General features: G+C 42.6%; 9 protein-coding genes across 9 annotated transcripts; 4 read left to right on the top strand and 5 right to left on the bottom strand.

Annotated features, from left to right (window-relative positions):
- The first annotated feature begins 651 nt into the window (after positions 1-651).
- V1516DRAFT_641310 (rab-GTPase-TBC domain-containing protein) lies at positions 652-3708 on the top strand. The gene is made up of 2 exons (XM_066920104.1): positions 652-1777; positions 1836-3708. Exons 1-2 carry the CDS (start codon positions 804-806, stop codon positions 3457-3459), a joined length of 2598 nt encoding a protein of 865 aa, XP_066775522.1. The 5' UTR covers positions 652-803; the 3' UTR covers positions 3460-3708.
- A 177-nt stretch (positions 3709-3885) lies between these two features.
- V1516DRAFT_665833 (uncharacterized protein) lies at positions 3886-4238 on the bottom strand (the record flags this gene model as incomplete). Its single annotated transcript, XM_066920701.1, has 2 exons — positions 3886-4137; positions 4194-4238. 2 exons carry the CDS (start codon positions 4236-4238, stop codon positions 3886-3888), a joined length of 297 nt encoding a protein of 98 aa, XP_066775521.1.
- An 81-nt stretch (positions 4239-4319) lies between these two features.
- V1516DRAFT_654683 (rab-GTPase-TBC domain-containing protein) lies at positions 4320-6127 on the bottom strand. Its single transcript, XM_066920306.1, has 2 exons — positions 5773-6127; positions 4320-5725 (listed from the first exon to the last, which is right to left on the bottom strand). Exons 1-2 carry the CDS (start codon positions 6119-6121, stop codon positions 4572-4574), a joined length of 1503 nt encoding a protein of 500 aa, XP_066775520.1. The 5' UTR covers positions 6122-6127; the 3' UTR covers positions 4320-4571.
- A 287-nt stretch (positions 6128-6414) lies between these two features.
- On the top strand, positions 6415-7296 carry V1516DRAFT_628111 (flavoprotein; the record flags this gene model as incomplete). The annotated part of the gene is made up of 1 exon (XM_066919824.1): positions 6415-7296. One exon carries the CDS (start codon positions 6415-6417, stop codon positions 7294-7296), a length of 882 nt encoding a protein of 293 aa, XP_066775519.1.
- Positions 7297-7517: 221 nt separating this feature from the next.
- On the bottom strand, positions 7518-9170 carry V1516DRAFT_713423 (uncharacterized protein; the record flags this gene model as incomplete). The annotated part of the gene is made up of 1 exon (XM_066924309.1): positions 7518-9170. The coding sequence occupies one exon, from the start codon at positions 9168-9170 to the stop codon at positions 7518-7520; it is 1653 nt and encodes a 550-aa protein (XP_066775518.1).
- A 259-nt stretch (positions 9171-9429) lies between these two features.
- V1516DRAFT_504892 (uncharacterized protein) lies at positions 9430-11684 on the bottom strand. Its single transcript, XM_066919128.1, has 8 exons — positions 11245-11684; positions 11125-11199; positions 10915-11076; positions 10729-10869; positions 10473-10673; positions 9957-10412; positions 9671-9904; positions 9430-9616 (listed from the first exon to the last, which is right to left on the bottom strand). Exons 1-8 carry the CDS (start codon positions 11571-11573, stop codon positions 9592-9594), a joined length of 1623 nt encoding a protein of 540 aa, XP_066775517.1. The 5' UTR covers positions 11574-11684; the 3' UTR covers positions 9430-9591.
- Position 11685: 1 nt separating this feature from the next.
- On the top strand, positions 11686-13781 carry V1516DRAFT_654671 (Aspartate/glutamate/uridylate kinase). Its single transcript, XM_066920305.1, has 4 exons — positions 11686-11792; positions 11842-12017; positions 12075-12155; positions 12206-13781. Exons 2-4 carry the CDS (start codon positions 11863-11865, stop codon positions 13557-13559), a joined length of 1590 nt encoding a protein of 529 aa, XP_066775516.1. The 5' UTR covers positions 11686-11792; positions 11842-11862; the 3' UTR covers positions 13560-13781.
- V1516DRAFT_679486 (uncharacterized protein) lies at positions 13769-14571 on the top strand. The gene has a single exon (XM_066922939.1). The coding sequence runs from the start codon at positions 13808-13810 to the stop codon at positions 14453-14455; it is 648 nt and encodes a 215-aa protein (XP_066775515.1). The 5' UTR covers positions 13769-13807; the 3' UTR covers positions 14456-14571.
- Positions 14520-16743, bottom strand: V1516DRAFT_504888 (acyltransferase ChoActase/COT/CPT). Its single transcript, XM_066919127.1, has 2 exons — positions 16523-16743; positions 14520-16455 (listed from the first exon to the last, which is right to left on the bottom strand). Exon 2 carries the CDS (start codon positions 16453-16455, stop codon positions 14584-14586), a length of 1872 nt encoding a protein of 623 aa, XP_066775514.1. The 5' UTR covers positions 16523-16743; the 3' UTR covers positions 14520-14583.
- Positions 16744-17358: the final 615 nt, after the last annotated feature.

The following is a 17358-nucleotide window of genomic DNA, read 5'->3' as shown; positions in this document are numbered from 1 at the left end:
CTTTTAAAGGCATAAAGCAATAACTATGTTTGCTTAACGTACACATGTTGCCGCAGCACCGAGTAAAATTCTATTCACTCTTTTATTTCTTTCGTTAATGACCTTCCAGCGTTTTACGTTGTTTAAATGATGAAATCTATGCGTTGGCTATCGAATGCAGCCCGGATCGCAAGATTAACAGTGGCATAAGCAAATGAAGTCAGCGTCTGGCGCACTTCTTGTTACGTTTTAAGACGCTTGAGAAATTTCTGATCTAAATGGAGTAATATGCTGGTAGCGAGCGAAGGATATGCAATAGTATTTGTATTAGCTTTTGGGACAATAAGATCTTGCTTTTCGAATGAATTTGTAGAATAAATATTGAGTGCGTAATATAGATCGATGATCAAGCTTCTCTTCATGGCCATTCCATTTTCCAGGATTTAAGGCAATCTCTTCCAGTTTCGCTTTCCTGTACACGTTCGTTTTTCAAACCATCCTGTTTTTAAGGAGCCTCGCTCAGAGATTCTACAAACGCCTTACTTACAAGTAATTGCTATGACTGCAAGCAGCCCTCTAGCAGTATATAAGAAGGGGTTTGTGCACATTAGACCGCCAAACTCGTACGCATGCTGCTAGCACGTCTACCGTTTGCGTCTATGGAAAGAGTGATCTCTATTCATAGAGTTACAGGACAAATCTCAATTACATAATTTGGAGTTTTTACAGAGAAGATTATAGCCGACTCGAGTTGTCGCTAATAGATCGAAAGATTGGTGCAAACAGACTGGAATGAATACGCCATAAGCAGATCACCTTTAATTATGTCCCTCTTAAGCATAATCTCCAAGAAAGCAGCTTCCATAGTGAAGTCATATCCTTCAAGATCCGAACAAGGATTAACCAAGGATATGATCTTTCAGCAGACTTACCGTCTACCACCGAATAGTACGCTGGAGGCATCTATCTCTGTCGAACTTTCGATCGATGCATCGACGGTACTCATACCGGGCCAGCTATTTCTCTCTGAAGACCATCTCGTGTTTGATTCCATTGAACCGAGATCATGCTCCTTCGTCATGCCTCTCGTTTCTATGAAACGTGTTGAGCGACTGGCTTCTGAAACATACCTTTTTGCACTTCTCATCGAGACTTTGCACGGCCAGAAATTTAGCCTTCAGTTCATAGGACTTAGAGGCCAAATTCAAGACTTCTGCGAGAGATTAATCGAAAATCTGAAGAGAAATAAATCAAACTTTCGAGTGCTGCGTGAATTTCTTTCTACTTTATATTCAGAGTTTATGATGGCAGATCGAAGGGGTATTCCCAAAGAAAATATCCCCATAGCACCTTCGGGCGGCCTTGGCCAGCTCTTTTCGTACCCAGGGGATGCTCGGAAGCTACGAGATAAAACAAAACTTCGCCTTTGGGCAGAGTATTTTCGTGATCATGGCCGCAATCTTACTCTCATTCGCTTGCCTACATTTCAAAAACTTATTCGTGTCGGCTTGCCTAATGTTCTACGAGGAGAGCTTTGGGAGCTTACCTCTGGCTCTATGTTATTACGTCTGGCTAACCCGTCTGTCTATCAAAATCTGCTCAAAGAGCACGAGGGCCGAAGATCTTTAGCCATTGAAGAGATTGAGAAAGATCTAAACCGATCGCTTCCGGAGTACCCTGCCTATCAAACGGACGAGGGCATTGAACGTCTCCGCCGTGTTCTGACTATGTACAGCTGGCGCAACGAGTCGGTGGGCTATTGCCAAGCCATGAATATCGTTGTTGCAGCGCTTCTCATGTGAGTGATCTATTGTATACAGTTCTAATTAGATTCAAGCTTTTCTGACCTGAGGTAGCTATATGAGCGAAGAGCAAGCATTTTGGTGTCTGTCAATGCTTTGCGACCATTTACTACCTGGATACTATGCACAAACCATGTATGGTACACTCCTTGACCAGCGAGTTTTTGAAGCACTGGTTGAGAAAAATATGCCTACTCTCTGGGAGCATCTTGTTAAGTCAGATATCCAACTTTCCGTCGTCTCGTTACCTTGGTTTCTTTCGCTTTATGTAAATTCGATGCCTCTTACGTTTGCCTTTCGGATTTTAGACGTTTTTTTCTTGGAGGGTCCGAAGGTGTTATTTCAAGTTGGTTTAGCAATTTTAAGAATTAATGGTGAGGAATTATTGGACGTTAGTGACGACGGTGCGTTTATTTCGATTTTGAAGGATTATTTCACAAAGCTTCATGAGCCTGCGCGGCCTACTGCGCGAAATGAAAAGATTCGTGAAATAACTCGATTTCAAGAACTCATGATCGTTGCGTTACGGGAATTCTCTTCGATCACTGATGAGCTCATTATTGATCAGAGGCGAAAGCACAAGAACGATGTCTTAGAAGGCATTGAAGCATTTGCAAAACGAACTCAGCTGAGAAATCTCCACAAGACTGGCAAGCTTTCAAATGATGATCTCGTCATCATTTATGATCGGTTTTTTCAGGCCTTACAATCCTCCCGACTTGGACTTGGTCCTACTAAAACCCTTATGAATATGGCTTCATTTGAGATTTTTATGAGTGGTATAGCCTCTTGGGCTTCAGAACCACATGATTTTTTGTCAAGAGTTTTCCATCGATGGGATGCTGAGTTCCGAGGTGGATTGTCTCTGCAGGATGTTGTTACAGGATTAGGTTCGTTTGTTCAAGAGGATATCATGGCTAGCATGGCTTATTTCTTTGAATTGTACGATGATGATGGTGATGGAAAAGTCGATAGAGAAGGTATACTTCAAATGTCTGAAGGCTTGCTCTATCTGACGAAAAACCTTCGCAATGCTTCCAGGACAGTTGAGTCTGAAGCCCTAGCGCGACCTTCAAGCTCGAATGGCTCACTATCCCCTAGTCCTCCTCTTCCAGTGTATGATTATCTTGCATCTGTGAGCGAATTTATTCAAAGATCTTTCCAATATGCCACCCCGGGAGACACTGAGACTCTGGTTGATGACAACGCCCAACTGATTAATATTTCTGGTCTTTCTCTTGAGACCAACGCAGCTTTAGATCCTTCACATCCGTTGTTCATTACTCTGCCGACTTTTAGGATGGTAGTTCTTGCAGATGAAGCATTAGAACGATTCTTCGCGCACGACTTTGCCAGTTCAATCGTGTTTACTCCTGTCCAAGACCCGTCGCAGCAGAAAGGTACCCTGAGAGAATTGTTTGATAGCCTTGTTAATGATGGCGTGAGAGTGGCTGGCGAAGTAAAGCGACGGATCGACGAGATGGAACAACAAGCAAGGGAACAGCAGGCGAGAGAGGACGCGGCCGCGATGCAGGCAGCGATGGAGGCGATGCAAGAACATAATAATTCGAAGCCTCGACAAAACATTACTGAAAATCCTGAATCAGATATAAATGAAGATAATACGCATTTAGATGGTGATTTATTTGATGATGATGAAACATCAACTGTCCGTTAGGCTCTTTCTACTGGTACGGCGGATACATATTAGCAATATGAGTTTGCAATTGCTCTCGTTGTTTATGAGGTTTTATTTATTGGAGTTTTATTGCGTTTATTTTTGTATTTTTTACTTTTTGTTTATTCTTTTTGTGCCACTAGATTATCTTTGATTGATACACGCAGTTATCAGGGGATTTCTGGATTGAATTGGAAAAATATTGTGAAAGCTTTCTAATCTGAGTAAATATCAATATTATATTATCAAAAAATATTGATTAGTATGATTTGTGTATGTGCAGTTCGAAGGACATGAAAATTGCAAGGCTCAAATCTGGATTCGGAAGGTGTAAATTTGAAAATGGTAGGAGGGAGACGAGCAAGCTCATGCGCGCCTTATGCGACAGTAAGTTTTAACGATTCTCGACCGCAGAGGACTAAAAACTTATTCGTCATCGTAGCCAGTCAACTCAAGTCGTTCTTTTGGTACTGGCAATGAAGGTAAGGACTCTGAGCACAAAATCAAAGGTGATACCTGGTACAACTTACAGGGATATTCCAAAGGAATCGGGACGTGATCGGGATACAAAAAGTGTCTTCGGAGTGGAGTATAGACTACAGCGAACGGAACGCTACCAAAAGCGATGACTAGAGGCCAAAAATACTGAGGTCGAGTGCGAGCATAGAAACGAAGAGTCTGATTAAAGTTGATGTTAGAACCCACCTCCAAAATAGCTGCAATATAATATTTACCCGTATGGGCTCCTCGACGAATCGGGGCCGAGTGAACAGAACCATGATTTGACTAAATACAAGTTACTGGATTTTTAATAATTCCTTGTCTCTCTGATTTTGTCAGTTGAAAAGGGAAAAAATCATGGCAATATCAATATTGTAATAAACCCGTCGTTGATTGGACAAACTTTGAGCTTCCGTACTTGCCAAAAGCATCACGCTCTAATCACGTGACTAACATTGCGCTTACTGTGGGACTTGTGTTCATCCGGACCAAAAGTAAGCTAGTATTTGTCCCAATGGAATGTCCATGGAGCAACAGTGGACTTTATCGCATCTTATAGAAGAAGTCCAGATATATTAAAGGCTTCAAGACTTTTTAGTTTGTATTTAAATTCATTCTCGCCGCCATACTAATGCAATCCAAACACTCATCAATCCTAAACACAGTGACATTCCGAAAGCAGCTAGGGAAAACGAATTCATTTCTTTTAAATGTCGCAAATGTAGAGCTCTCAAAGCATTCACTTCCAGCTCAGGTTTTAGTTTCTTCAGGTCAGAAATATTATTTGATTTCAACTCTAGTTTAGATTTGGTTGTGCCGGCTGACTGCCCAAAAAATGGTAGAGCAAAGATGATCGATTTCCTCTTGGACTCCTGAAGTCGCCGACGATCTTTTTCTTTTTCCCTCCGGCTAGCATCCTTAGCCATCTTCTTTTTTGACTCCTTCAGCTGAAGGTCAGTTACGTAATTCACCCATGAATAGTCCGGCATTTGCTGATCACCCTCCATAAGAATATGCTCAAATCCGTCATCCTGCAATATCAAGGGCTTGAAATCAGACTTGGGCTCAACCAACGGAGGAATTGTCCTATCTGTTTTAGATAAAGAAGTAGCAGAATATACTGGACGCACTGATTTCAATACCGAATATCGAGAAATTGCATTCCACTCCGGTAATAATGTTTCTGGTGGATGTTGCTCACGCAAAGCTAGAGCACGAGGCAATGCATCAGACAATTTAATTGACATAATTTTCGGAAATTGCGATATTTTGACTTCGAGAATCTCATGATCTTCGGGATCAAACGCTAAAAGCTCCTCCCTTCGACTAATCAGAATAACAACAAACAAGTAGATCTGCAGCGACATGTCCTCTACAGCGAAGAAAAAGTCATATAAAAGTGTAATATCCTCATAACTTTCAATAGAATGTGCGTACATCGTAATTATGGAAGCCAATGCATATTGTGGTCCTGTAAACCGAAGTTGGTGGCTCAAAGCCTTGTCCAACTGTTGAAGTAAAGGGGGTATTAAGCGCAGGTGAGCTAACGATGGATCTAAATCTGGCATCATGAAATCTCTTAACTGATTCAATGTAATGTGACGTAAAACCGGAAATGCTAGCTGGGGACCTAAAACTAAGTATAAGACAGAAGCCACGTCATGGTAGCCTTGAAAGTATGAGAGGTCCGGATGATGTCGGAGCACATTTACCACTAAATCATTTAGCTCTTGCTGCGAGGTTTTCCTAAATGATTCGGACATATCTAAGTTGTTAGAATGGAAATCACGGAATGAATTCTAAACTGCTTACTCTCTGGATAGTACACAAATGCGCGCGCCGTGTCGAGACTGATCTGGCTCTCGTCGCTATGCGGTTGCAAACTGCGCCAGTCTGAATCATAAAACAAATTTAAATCACATCCAAGCAGTATAGGCCATGCCATTGCTCGAAGCTCATCAGTCAAAAGTCCTCCTTTAGACATTGCCAGCCGTCGAAGTCGATCTCGGTCTCGGCCTGCCACAGCATCCTTGATAAGGCCTTTCTTCTTGGTTATAAATGAACTAGCAGGAACCTCTGCAATATTTCGAGGAGCAAATACCTCTGTAGATCTTGAACTTTCAGAATCAGAACCTGCTGATTCTGCAAAATCTGCTGTCATTTTGCCTTGCTTTACTTACAAAACGACAATCGAATCTAGTTTGCCTCATTCAATACACCTTACCTCCCGTTGGGACATTAGCCTACTATACATCACGTGACCCTTCAATGATTGTGGATTTGTCCCAATGCAGGATGAGATCATCGAAGATAACTGGAGAGGGAAATGGGCCGTAGTCCATAACAATTTCAAAATCATCGGCTTACTTAGAAAAGAAGGAGCTGATACAAAATTATATACATTTGTGAAATTTGCTAGTTATTGACAAGCTGAAAAGAATGTCAGATATTGCAATGGAAGAAGAAGAGGATGAGGAAGAGACTGTCAACCTTGCCAAAGAGCTGCCGAATCCTTCTTCGCCTCTGACTCCCTTGACTCCTCAGCCAACTAAAATTGCTAAGATATCAGCTCCACATCCGGAACTACCATTGAACGATGGAAAATTCCATTTATTACTTGCTGCTTCCGGCTCGGTGGCCACTATCAAAATCCCGCAGATAGTCGAGAAGCTGTATCGCATTTACGAGCCATCCAAGATCTCGATTCAGGTAATCTTTACCGAGTCGGCATTCCGATTTCTTCCGGCAGCAGACCAAGATCTTCCTTCATCCATGAGGATCTGGCGCGATCAAGACGAGTGGAGTACCTGGACAAGCCGGTCAGACCCTATTGTGCACATCGAGCTTCGAAGATGGGCGCATCTGTTACTTATTGCACCCCTTTCCGCTAACACTCTGGCTAAAATTGCTTGTGGACTTTGCGATAATCTTCTTACAAACGTCATTCGTGCTTGGAATCCCTCTAGTCCTATCTGGATCGCACCTGCAATGAACACATATATGTACACAAGTCCCATCACCAAGCGTCACTTCAAACTAATAAGTGATGAAATGAAATGGATCGAGATTTTACCACCTGTAGAAAAAGTGCTTGCTTGCGGGGATATTGGTATGGGCGGAATGCGGGAATGGTCGGATATAGTTGAACGTGTTGTTTCACGATTCCCTCCTTCTTCCTATCCTCGCAAAAATGAAGTTCCGACAGATTCAGCTGGCCTGATCCATGAAAAAGTTCGCCCTTCTATACTTGCTGATCCCGTTATTCCAGGTCATGTACGTTTCCAAGACGAGCTAGATCAAACTTCAGATTCTACTAGCTCGCCTACTGATGAGTGAATGCTATAGAGGTGATTTATTTTTTTTGCAATTATTGTACTCTTTCACATATGACTACTTCGAAGTACAACTGGGATGTTGCTGAAGTACTTGCTACTCATTTCGAACCAAAGAACGTTCAAAATTAGTATTATTTTGATCTCGCAAGTGTCTGTAATTCTAAGATAGAGAATAGCTATGTTCAAGTAGTAAATTATAAGTGAAGTAATTATATTAACAAGCTACAATTTCGCTGCCGCAAGGCGATAGTGACTCACAATACAATCCTTTCGATCCTTCAGAAGTCGTCGAAGAATCTTTCCAGAAGGGCTCTTTGGAATTTGGTCTACTTCCACAATACCACCATGTAAACGCTTATGTTTAGCAACTTGCTCATCGACCCATCTATGAATTGTTTCTATCTGAGTTCCTTTGGCAATAACAACAAACGCTCGTGGCTGTTCTGTTGCTTCCGCTTCAGACCAGTGTCCAACGACAGCAGCATCAATAACTTGAGGATGTCGCAGCAGCAAGGCTTCTAACTCTGCAGGTGCAACCTGAAATCCCTTTGATTTGATCAACTCTTTCGATCGATCAACAACTGCATAGTATCCATCGTTATCAATGACTACAATGTCACCCGTTTTAAGCCAGCCATCATTTATCAATGTAGCCTTCGTAGCTTCAATATTTTCCAAATATCCCATCATTACATTCGGACCTCGGAGTAATAGCTCCCCTGGCGTGCCAGGCTCGACATCCTCATCTGTATCGGGATCGACTAATCTAGCTTCCATGTTAGGTACTAGTAACCCAATCGAGCCAGCTTTCGAGTCAGGTCGACTACTAGGTGACATATGAGTAATCGGCGTTGCCTCGGTCATTCCATATCCTTGACAAACAACAAGCTTGCCTCCGATACGTTCCTGTACATCCATTGCAAGGGAATGACTCAATGGAGCAGCACCGGAAATCATCACCTTGAGAGAATTCCTTATCTGAGGATACTTATCTACCAAAGCACTCTTGGACAAAAGAACCATGATAGGTGGAACAATATTTATGTGAGTGATTTTAAATTCAACAATGGCTTTAAGCATTGTTTCAAACTCAAACTGAGGAAAAATCACCAAATGTGCACAAATATAGGGGTTCACATGTATATGTCCTTGTAAACCATATATATGCGTTTCTGGTAAGATTCCAGCATATACTCCATTTGTGGAGTACAAATCTGGGTATCCAGCTCGAACCGTTTGCAACACATTATTGGTCATATTGGAATGCGAGGTCATGACACCTTTGAACTTTCCCGTCGTTCCTGAAGAGAAACACAGATAGGCAAGAGTCTGTGAAGCCGGACGAGCCAGAGGCAAGAAATCACCTTCGGTCCCAGAACCTCGGTCGAGATGAGAGAAAGCATCATGAACGAGATCGTCAAAATTCACAATCTGAGCACAAGTGGGAACGTGCGATTGAGAAGCGGTAGCCATCTTCAACCACGGACCTGGCTTCGCAATTATCAAGGATGCCTTTGCGGTTTTCATTTGTTCGATGAAATCAGCCTGAGTATAGGCGATGTTGACAGGCGAAATAACAGCCAAATTCCAGAGAATAGCATGATGCAAAGCCGGAAGACAGATATCATTGGGAATCAGCAAGCCCACGACCGTGCCCGGCTTGACCTTGAAATGATTGCGCAACGTTGCAGACAGAGCTCTGACAAAACGATAATGCTGAGAAACTGTGAGTGTTTTCTTCGATACTACATCACTGTAAAGAGTCTTATCGCTGCTACCGTCTAGATGAGGAGATGTGAGCAAAAACTCAGCAATCGAATTGGTACAGATGGGAAATTTGCCGTAAGGCGAAGTATAGATACGCTGAGCAGACATGGTCCCCCTGCACTAAGTAAACATAGGCAGGTTAGAACAAGGTCGGATCACCGGCCTTTTAACATTTGGCCAGATGAGCCCACTGCCTTGATGCGAGATAGAGAGCATCGATAACCTACTGTATCCGGACTGCATCCCCGACTTCTACCCCAGAAAAGTGATCGACGCGTGGGATAGCTGTGCGGGGTCACAGAGTCTGAGTACAAAATTTTGGTGTTTGTAGCAGTTTTGATCCTCGGCACGACTACGAACAGGGAGGAGAGGGGAAGAACAGAGACAATTTGAAGAGATTGAATTCAAAACTAAATATGAGGTGATATTGAAGTAGACAGTACAGTTGTCTCCTGTTTCTTGAAGATTGCGATTATTTTTCACAGCGGTATGAATCAGATCTAAACATCAATAAATATCATTAAATTTCTCAAAGTGCTTTTGATTTAGGAAATCTATGTGACATGTTAGTTTCTAGTTGATCGCTTTACGCAACATACTCAGCTTACCGTAGGGTGTAAACCATTTCCACCACCGGAGTCGCCGTAATCTGTCGTCCACCAAAATAGCGGCCGTTCAGTCCCAAGATGGCCTTTTCGCCTCCACTAAGATCGGCAAATTTCACAAATATTTCGCCAGATGAGTTTGCTTCAACAGAAATGTGAACAACTTTACCATATTTCTCTTCGCATTCCGCTTTCACGTCTTCCTGTAGCTCCTCGACCCAGTTTTCGCCATCCTCTCTGAAATCTCGATCAGTCATTGTCTGCAAAAGCCACAAACACTTAAACTTACTCGGAAGGATCAAACATATTACTGAGCATGATACAGCGCGATGTTTGGGGCTGCGTACTAGCCGGACGTTTTCTCGGCTGTTCCGGTTCGACCGGCATTGCATCCTCTTCTCTCAATAGCTTCTTCATCAAGCTCACCCTAGAAACCGAAGTAAATGAAACTCCGGCGGTGTCAGAATCGTCCAAAGCAGAAACTAGCGCCCCCGTCGGCTTCTTTTCCTCTCGTCCGCGGCCTGCCGAGTGTAATCTTGTATCCAACACAGCGGAGCTGTTAGTGTTTTGGGCATGAACATCTGTTACATCTTCCATTCCAGGTCCGCCGCTAAGTCGATGGAGCAGGGATTCAGTCGACTCCATATTAACTTTATCGTTCCCAAGTCCAACTCGAATTGGGCGGCCACCTAATTTAAAACCATTTAGCTCAAGCGCATTTTGCGCGCTTTCACGATCTTCAAATCTGCACAAATTAGCTTTTTAGATTCTAACGACAGGCGGAGATGAATAAAAAAGAACTTACTGAACAAATCCAAAACCTTTTGATTTTGCACCAGATTCATCTTTTTGAAGAACTACAAAATCTACTGGACCATAAGATTCGAAAATCTGTTTCAAATCTGATTCAGTGATGGCAAAATGAATATTGCCTATGTAGAGACGGTTGTAAGCCTGGTGTGAGCTAGAATGCTGTCTCTGATTTTCCATTGCAGCCTGTGCAGCACTATCAAAGTCAGCCTTAATATATCAATTTAGCTTTACTATGATCAAGAACATACGCAGAAGACTCCGCTCGTGCCAATCTATTTTTTTCTGCTTCCGTAAGTTGAACAATAACAGGGATATCAAGCAACCTCTGTCCTGTCATATTTAAAGCTTTCGGAATAGATTCTAAATCGCGAAATTCAACATATCCGACACTAAAACAATTAGAATTTAATCTAGACAATATAAAAAAAACATACCCTTTAGATCGTCCGCTGATTCTATCTTTGACGATTTGCGCATCTCGCACCGGTCCTACTTGTTCAAAAAAGGAAATTAGCTGTTTGGTTCGAAGTCGCGCTGCCAGTTGCTGAACAAAAATTGTTCTACGATCTCTCTCATCTTCAGAAAGTCGAGGAGACCTAACGATGGTTAGTAGATGAAGACTAGCATAGACGGTCACTTCATACCCTGCCCGTTCTTCACGAGAATGACTGGGTCTTTCGCGTCTATCTGACGGACGATCATCTTCACGCCGACGATGCCTTTTTCAGTCAGATTTATCATTATCAAATAAAAATTGAACGTACCCTGATCGGTCACCAGGGGAACGGGACCGACTATGATGGCGATATTTGCTTCTAGGACGTTCGCGATCAGCTTCGTAGTTAACATCTCGAGTTCTACTATCGGAATAACCATCTCGTTCACCGAGATGCGACCTATCTCTTGAGCGCTCTCTTCGCCGTCGTTCACGCGATCGATCGCGTTCGGAATGCCGATAGCTGTCTCGACTTGATCGGTGGCCACCATCGCGAGATGACCTATTCCGATGGCTGCTCTGGGAACGTGAACTCTCCGAGTATTCGGATCTAGGACTAGAAGCAGCTTCAGCAGTGATTGTAGTTTCGTTGTCCATATTTGTAGCGATAAAGTGTTATGATACGGATTGCTATTACGTAATTGTGCAAGAACAAAAATGATTTTGATTAGTAGGGACCGGCAGAATATCCCAAGTTTGGAAAACTTAAAAAAAATTTTGAGTCATGTCGGTTCCGTATGGACAACTGCTCTCGTATTCTTCTTATCATAGAACTCGTTAATTAGACAAAAAGAATATTCATTTCGGACCCATTTGGTTTGTTTTTGTAAAATTTTCGTGTTTATATTGCTGATATTTAAAAAAGTGGTTGTGGTTACTCTTCAACATGGTAGAACATAGTGACCTCGCCTTCGGATCAGACAATGATGGAGGCAGTCTGAATAGTAGCCAAGTTTTAGAGTCGGAGACTTGGGTTATTCAAAAATTTGGAGGAACAAGCGTGGGAAAGTTTCCGACCGAAATTGCTGATAATATTGTTCGGTCAGTAATTCATGATTTGGGTGGAATTAGGGATATGAGTAATATTGACTCAATTAGTGCGCATTTACAGAAATATCGGGTTGCTATTGTTTGTTCTGCACGAAGTACAGATACAAAGGCCGAGGGCACAACAAACAGGTTAGCTTTGAAAATTTTAAATTTGTTCTCTCATTGTTGACCAAACCTAGACTACTCAAGGCTGCCGAATGTGCCTTGAAGCAGAGCTCGACAAAGTATATTGAGATCGTCAATACGATTAGAGAAGATCACTTAGCAGTTGCCAAAAGTTTGCTTTCCCATGCAGAAATTTTAACAGACTTGGAAAAGAAAATTAACGCTGAATGCGATCAACTCAGCAAGTTTCTCAGCGCCGCTCAAATCATAGAAGAGATCAGCCCTAGGACAAAGGATAGTATCATTGGAGCAGGCGAAAAACTGAGTTGTTTATTTATGACGGCTCTATTGAATGACAGAAACATTCCTGCTCAATATGTTAATCTTGACAACATCATTGCATTGGGGTATGATATGAATAAGGGACTAGATCAGTCTTTCTACGACCATGTTGCAACCGAAATAGCGGATCGAATGAAAAAATGTGGTGACTGCGTTCCAGTTATTACCGGCTATTTTGGAATTGTGCCAGGTGGATTGCTGGGAGCTATTGGCCGTGGATACACTGATCTCTGCGCAGCGCTGGCAGCAGTTGGTATAGGCGCCGATGAACTGCAAGTTTGGAAAGAGGTCGATGGTATTTTCACAGCTGACCCTCGAAAAGTCCCTACCGCTAGATTGATCTCGATGATCACGCCTGAGGAAGCTTCAGAACTTACATACTACGGTTCGGAAGTGATTCATCCATTTACTATGGAACAAGTTATACGTGCCCATATTCCAATCCGAATCAAAAATGTTGAGAACCCTATGGGAGATGGCACCGTGATCTATCCTGATAATATTTCCCGCAAAGGAGATGTCACTCCCCCCCATCCTCCCACATCATTGGAAAGAATATCGTCGTCATTTTTCCGATCGAAAAAGAAAGAACCCACTGCTGTGACTACAAAACAGCACATTACTGTGATCAACATTCATTCAAATAAACGATTTCATTCGCACGGATTTATGGCGGAAGTGTTTGGCATTCTTCATAAATGGGAACTTGTTGTTGACTTGATTTCCACGTCAGAAGTGCATGTTTCCATGGCGCTCCATTCTGAAATGCGTGATAAGGATTTAAAACTAGCGATTGAAGAATTGCAGAGATTAGGCAGTGTAGACGTCATTCATAACATGACAATCGTGAGTTTGGTTGGAAAGCAGATGAAGCAATTGGTCGGGATAGCTGGCCGTATGTTTTCCACTCTGGCATCAGCAAATATCAATATTGAGATGATATCACAAGGAGCTAGTGAAATCAATATCTCCTGTGTTATACAAGAATCAGATGCTTTGAAAGCGCTGAATGTGCTGCATCAGAATTTGCTGTGCCAGCCTGTTGAACCTGACATCTTAGAGTCCAGACCGTGGTTACTTAATTAATTGGTTTTGTAAGATATTTAATTTAGTATTATATTATCAATATGTAAGTTACAATTAGTATTTGACCAACTGCAAAAACATTTGGTAGCCTAATCATCCAATATAGAGTTTCTATTTTGCGTTGGGAGTAATGCTAAGGTTGGGACTTCTATAAAAATTTAGATATTTTGTTGCTAAACTTCTGCTGTAAATCAATTGTTATCTTTTGAGTCTAGCTAGGGCAAGCCAGGCTTTTTATAGCAACTGAAATGGCTCGTAAATTTAAACCCAAAAGGAAGATTTCCTTGCCGCGGGGTCAGAAACCTATGGTCAGCGCTCGTCCTCAATCAGATAAGACAGCGTCAAATGCACTGTCTACACTCGTCGGTGGTCCTCAACGTCAAGCGCTAGCCGACGGATTGACGCGCAAACAGCGAAAAATCAGAACTCACGGCCCTCTGGGAAATATTCGGGTTGATAAGAAGACACATTCTAGTAAAGAGATGAGAAAAAAAGCCGACACAGCAAACAGTCTACTCAAAAGCGGTCAAAAACTATCTGAAGCATTACAGCTCAATACAGCTTTGAAACCTGCTGGTGTGGTTCATAAACGAGGAAAGAAGGGGAAACATTACGCAGAAGATAAGGCAACTCTTGAGAAAATTGTTGCCACGGTTACAGCCCGGATGGATGAAGTGCATGCTACCAAGATCGAGCGTGCACAAGAACTAGAGCGAATCAGAGATGCAAAGCGTGCAGAGATCGAGAAGCGAGAACAAATGAAAATTGACAAACTGGAAAAAAAGAAATCTGAACTGAAGTCTCGAAATAAGAAAGCGAAATCTAGTAGGATGGACATAGGAGATGCTGGCGAGTTCACGAAAAGAAGCAAGGGCCGTGTTAGCTTTGCAGTATGAAGATGAGATCCAGTAAAAATTCTCTACAAGTTTTGGACCAGACCAGATATACTGCTATTAATATTCTTGTACCAAAATTGAGATTAAAATGAATAAATATATAACTAAAACTAGGGAAATCTGTCAAATTACAGTTTGGCCTTCGGAGTCTCGGAGCTGAACAAAGCAGCCAGATCTTCTAATGCACGACCAACCTGGTCAGCCATACCGACTGAATCCTTTTTCTTGGATACAACATTAAACTGAAGGCTATCACCATTGATCATGTACGCAATTCCGTATCCTTCATCGGTTACCTGTGACCAGCCGTAGGCGTTAAAATGCTCGCTACTCAGTTGAGATGTACTTAGGATCCATGTCGTAGAAAATCCATAAGTAGGATCGGTAAAAATTTCGGGTAGTGGCTGATCCTTAGCAGCCAGATTCTTGAGACCGAACAAATGCCGGTCGCAGCCAAATCCAGCTGTTGCGCTCGCAATATATGCTGTATGAGCATCTAGTGCCTTTCGAGCAAGTGCAACTTTTGCGGCGACATCAACATCCGGCTTGTCAAGGACAGTGACAAATTCATAGGACTCGGGTGTTGACGACCGACAGACCTCCGTGCGACCTAGCTGATATTGTCGAGTAGTTGCAGATTCATAAGTAGGTCTGACATAGCCATACTTGCGGTAATAAGCGACTTGGAAGCCCAGCTGGACAAATGCATCTGGTGAACACTTGAAGTTTTTGATCAAATTCTTGCCGAACTTCTGAAACGAGTTCACTTCAAGTTCATGAAGACCAATAGTGTCTGAAAATGCTTGCTTGGCCGCAGTAATATCATCGAACAGATTCTTGTCGATTACAAATTCAAGTTCTGTTGCTTTTGGCAAGGAGTCATGAGCAGAGCCGGTGTCAAATGACGCATTAAAAATAAATTTGCAAACGAAATCATTCATTCTGCATGTGGGGGTTCCATCCATCATAGAATGCTCACCCAAAAACCCCGAAACTCCGTTATTGCATACGATGAATTGACACGGCTTGTCATAATATCTATTCTGGCCGTCTCCATGCCAAAACTGATGTGCACGTTCATTTAAACTAGCAGGAACAGCGTCATCAAAAGCGATAACAAATGAAGAGGCTTCTACCTGCTTCAAAAGTTGTTCATTCTTGGGATCAGCTTCCAACAAGTGAGCTCGATAACGTACACCATCATCGCGATTTACGCTTGTGATAGCTCCAATGCTCTCAGTGAGTCCTTTTGAATCAGCATGCTCAATGATTTGTTTAAATATATCTTCAAATTCCTTGAATGTTAATTGACGACCATTGATTTCAAATGGAATAGTGTAAAATCTGTTTTTTCGCAGCACTAAAATAGTCTTATTCGCCGTATCAAATGGAGAATATTTAACTGCATAGTCCTTCTCAGGCGCCGCAACTCTGGAGGCATTGAACATCCATTTGTACGAATCCATGCACAGTGGCAGCTTCTTGAGATACTCAGGTTCCAACTGATTCAAGTCCACTAAATTCTTGAAAGCTAAAACTGCGGTCGCAATAGCAGCGCCTTTAGATTCTGGTGTTGTGAATCGCGAATCATCCTTATGACCGTAGAAATATGAGACATACGGGACTATGGGATCACGGTATGTCAAGTAGGCAGCGTCATTCCACCAATCGTATATCCAGTTCATGACTTTAGGGTCCGCCGCTCGGGCTAGTAATTTTTCTTGAAGCGCAGGTCCCTCACCGGATGAAGAGATAAATTTGTTGACAACGCTGACAGTGTGATCGTACTGATCTTTTGGCACAAGATGGCTTACTGACTTCAAATATCGCTGAGCTGTTTGTTCTAACGTCGGAACAGGGAGATGGGGAAGAGAGTCTTGAAATCTGAGCATTTCACCTTTCGACAAATCCTCAGTGTAGACATGTTTGGCAGCAGCAGAACCTGAACTACCGCGAGTTTTCGTTGTCGAAAATGCGCGGGAACCTGACTGCCTTGCCATCTAGATCTGCTGTTAGGCGTAGACGAAGAAAGTCAAATCGATTAACCTACTAAAGAAGCTTGCTCACACTTAGCTGATCTAGAAAGAAGACGGATCATAGGAATAGTGGTATATAGAGATCAGATAGATATGTTTTAGACGAATTCCAGGGTAGGCAATATAAATAAGAATGGGATCAACTAGTTGAAAACCGAGGATAGTGCGGGGAGGAGGGGTGTGCACGTGCAAGTGTGAAGAAGACAGAAGACAAATACGTATCACTGAGAAAGAACACCGAGAGAGCCGAATAGGAAAAGTTCTACTTAAGTACTTCAGCCAAGTCCAACTGACCGACGACATGTCCTTCTCACGAGCTCACGAGTCCGCTCGTCCGCTTTAAGGAACCCATCCTATCGACTGTTATTCACGTGTTTGTGTCTCCGATTTGTGCTGGTCCCGGGCGGTCCTGCTATTTCAGAGCCTAGGGGTCGGAGGGGGCTATCTAGGTCCATGTTGTTCAGTCATTTGATTTACATCTCGTTCCGACTTATTCTTCCCTTCAACTCTAATGTTATTCCAATCATCGCAGTAGGATGCTCATTCCGTTCGCGTTTCCCCACAATTTCACTTGGTAGCAAAAGTCCCTCCTGACCCAGTGCGGAGGGTAAACCCTTGCCCATAGCCGACTGACCGAGGAAATCCATCTTAAGTGCACACAGCATAGGAACTGCTGCAAATCCCCTTCCGTAGGAGAAAAATATTCCTTCGGTAACTGTGTAGAGGGTGTTGCAGACTGAGTCTTTTGCAGTTTGTGTATCTCCCTGAATCCAATAGTCGCAAACTAGAAATGAAATTTGACTAGATAGGTCAAGTACACTGTTTGATCCACAGAACACTTTAGATCAAATATCTTTCCAATCCTTC

The sequence above is a fragment of the Lipomyces oligophaga genome (genome assembly GCF_038497815.1).
Source record: "Lipomyces oligophaga strain CBS 7107 unplaced genomic scaffold V1516scaffold_7, whole genome shotgun sequence".
Taxonomy (NCBI): domain Eukaryota; kingdom Fungi; phylum Ascomycota; class Lipomycetes; order Lipomycetales; family Lipomycetaceae; genus Lipomyces; species [Lipomyces] oligophaga.
The sequence above is the reverse complement of the archived record's forward strand: the minus strand, read 5'-3'. Positions and strand labels throughout refer to the sequence as shown.

What these genes read in the sequence shown, in the direction of transcription:
- V1516DRAFT_641310 (XM_066920104.1), top strand. Translation starts at nt 804, where the DNA reads ATGTCCCTCTTAAGCATAATCTCCAAGAAAGCAGCTTCCATAGTGAAG. An exon ending in GTTGTTGCAGCGCTTCTCAT is followed by an intron (nt 1,778 to 1,835) that starts GTGAGTGATCTA and finishes GACCTGAGGTAG; the next exon opens with CTATATGAGCGAAGAGCAAG.
- V1516DRAFT_654683 (XM_066920306.1), bottom strand. Translation starts at nt 6,121, where the DNA reads ATGACAGCAGATTTTGCAGAATCAGCAGGTTCTGATTCTGAAAGTTCA. An exon ending in ATTTGTGTACTATCCAGAGA is followed by an intron (nt 5,726 to 5,772) that starts GTAAGCAGTTTA and finishes CTAACAACTTAG; the next exon opens with ATATGTCCGAATCATTTAGG.
- V1516DRAFT_504892 (XM_066919128.1), bottom strand. Translation starts at nt 11,573, where the DNA reads ATGGACAACGAAACTACAATCACTGCTGAAGCTGCTTCTAGTCCTAGA. An exon ending in TCCCCTGGTGACCGATCAGG is followed by an intron (nt 11,200 to 11,244) that starts GTACGTTCAATT and finishes TGACTGAAAAAG; the next exon opens with GCATCGTCGGCGTGAAGATG. An exon ending in ATCAGCGGACGATCTAAAGG is followed by an intron (nt 10,870 to 10,914) that starts GTATGTTTTTTT and finishes TAATTGTTTTAG; the next exon opens with TGTCGGATATGTTGAATTTC.
- V1516DRAFT_654671 (XM_066920305.1), top strand. Translation starts at nt 11,863, where the DNA reads ATGGTAGAACATAGTGACCTCGCCTTCGGATCAGACAATGATGGAGGC. An exon ending in ATTGCTGATAATATTGTTCG is followed by an intron (nt 12,018 to 12,074) that starts GTCAGTAATTCA and finishes TGACTCAATTAG; the next exon opens with TGCGCATTTACAGAAATATC. An exon ending in GCCGAGGGCACAACAAACAG is followed by an intron (nt 12,156 to 12,205) that starts GTTAGCTTTGAA and finishes GACCAAACCTAG; the next exon opens with ACTACTCAAGGCTGCCGAAT.
- V1516DRAFT_679486 (XM_066922939.1), top strand. Translation starts at nt 13,808, where the DNA reads ATGGCTCGTAAATTTAAACCCAAAAGGAAGATTTCCTTGCCGCGGGGT.
- V1516DRAFT_504888 (XM_066919127.1), bottom strand. Translation starts at nt 16,455, where the DNA reads ATGGCAAGGCAGTCAGGTTCCCGCGCATTTTCGACAACGAAAACTCGC.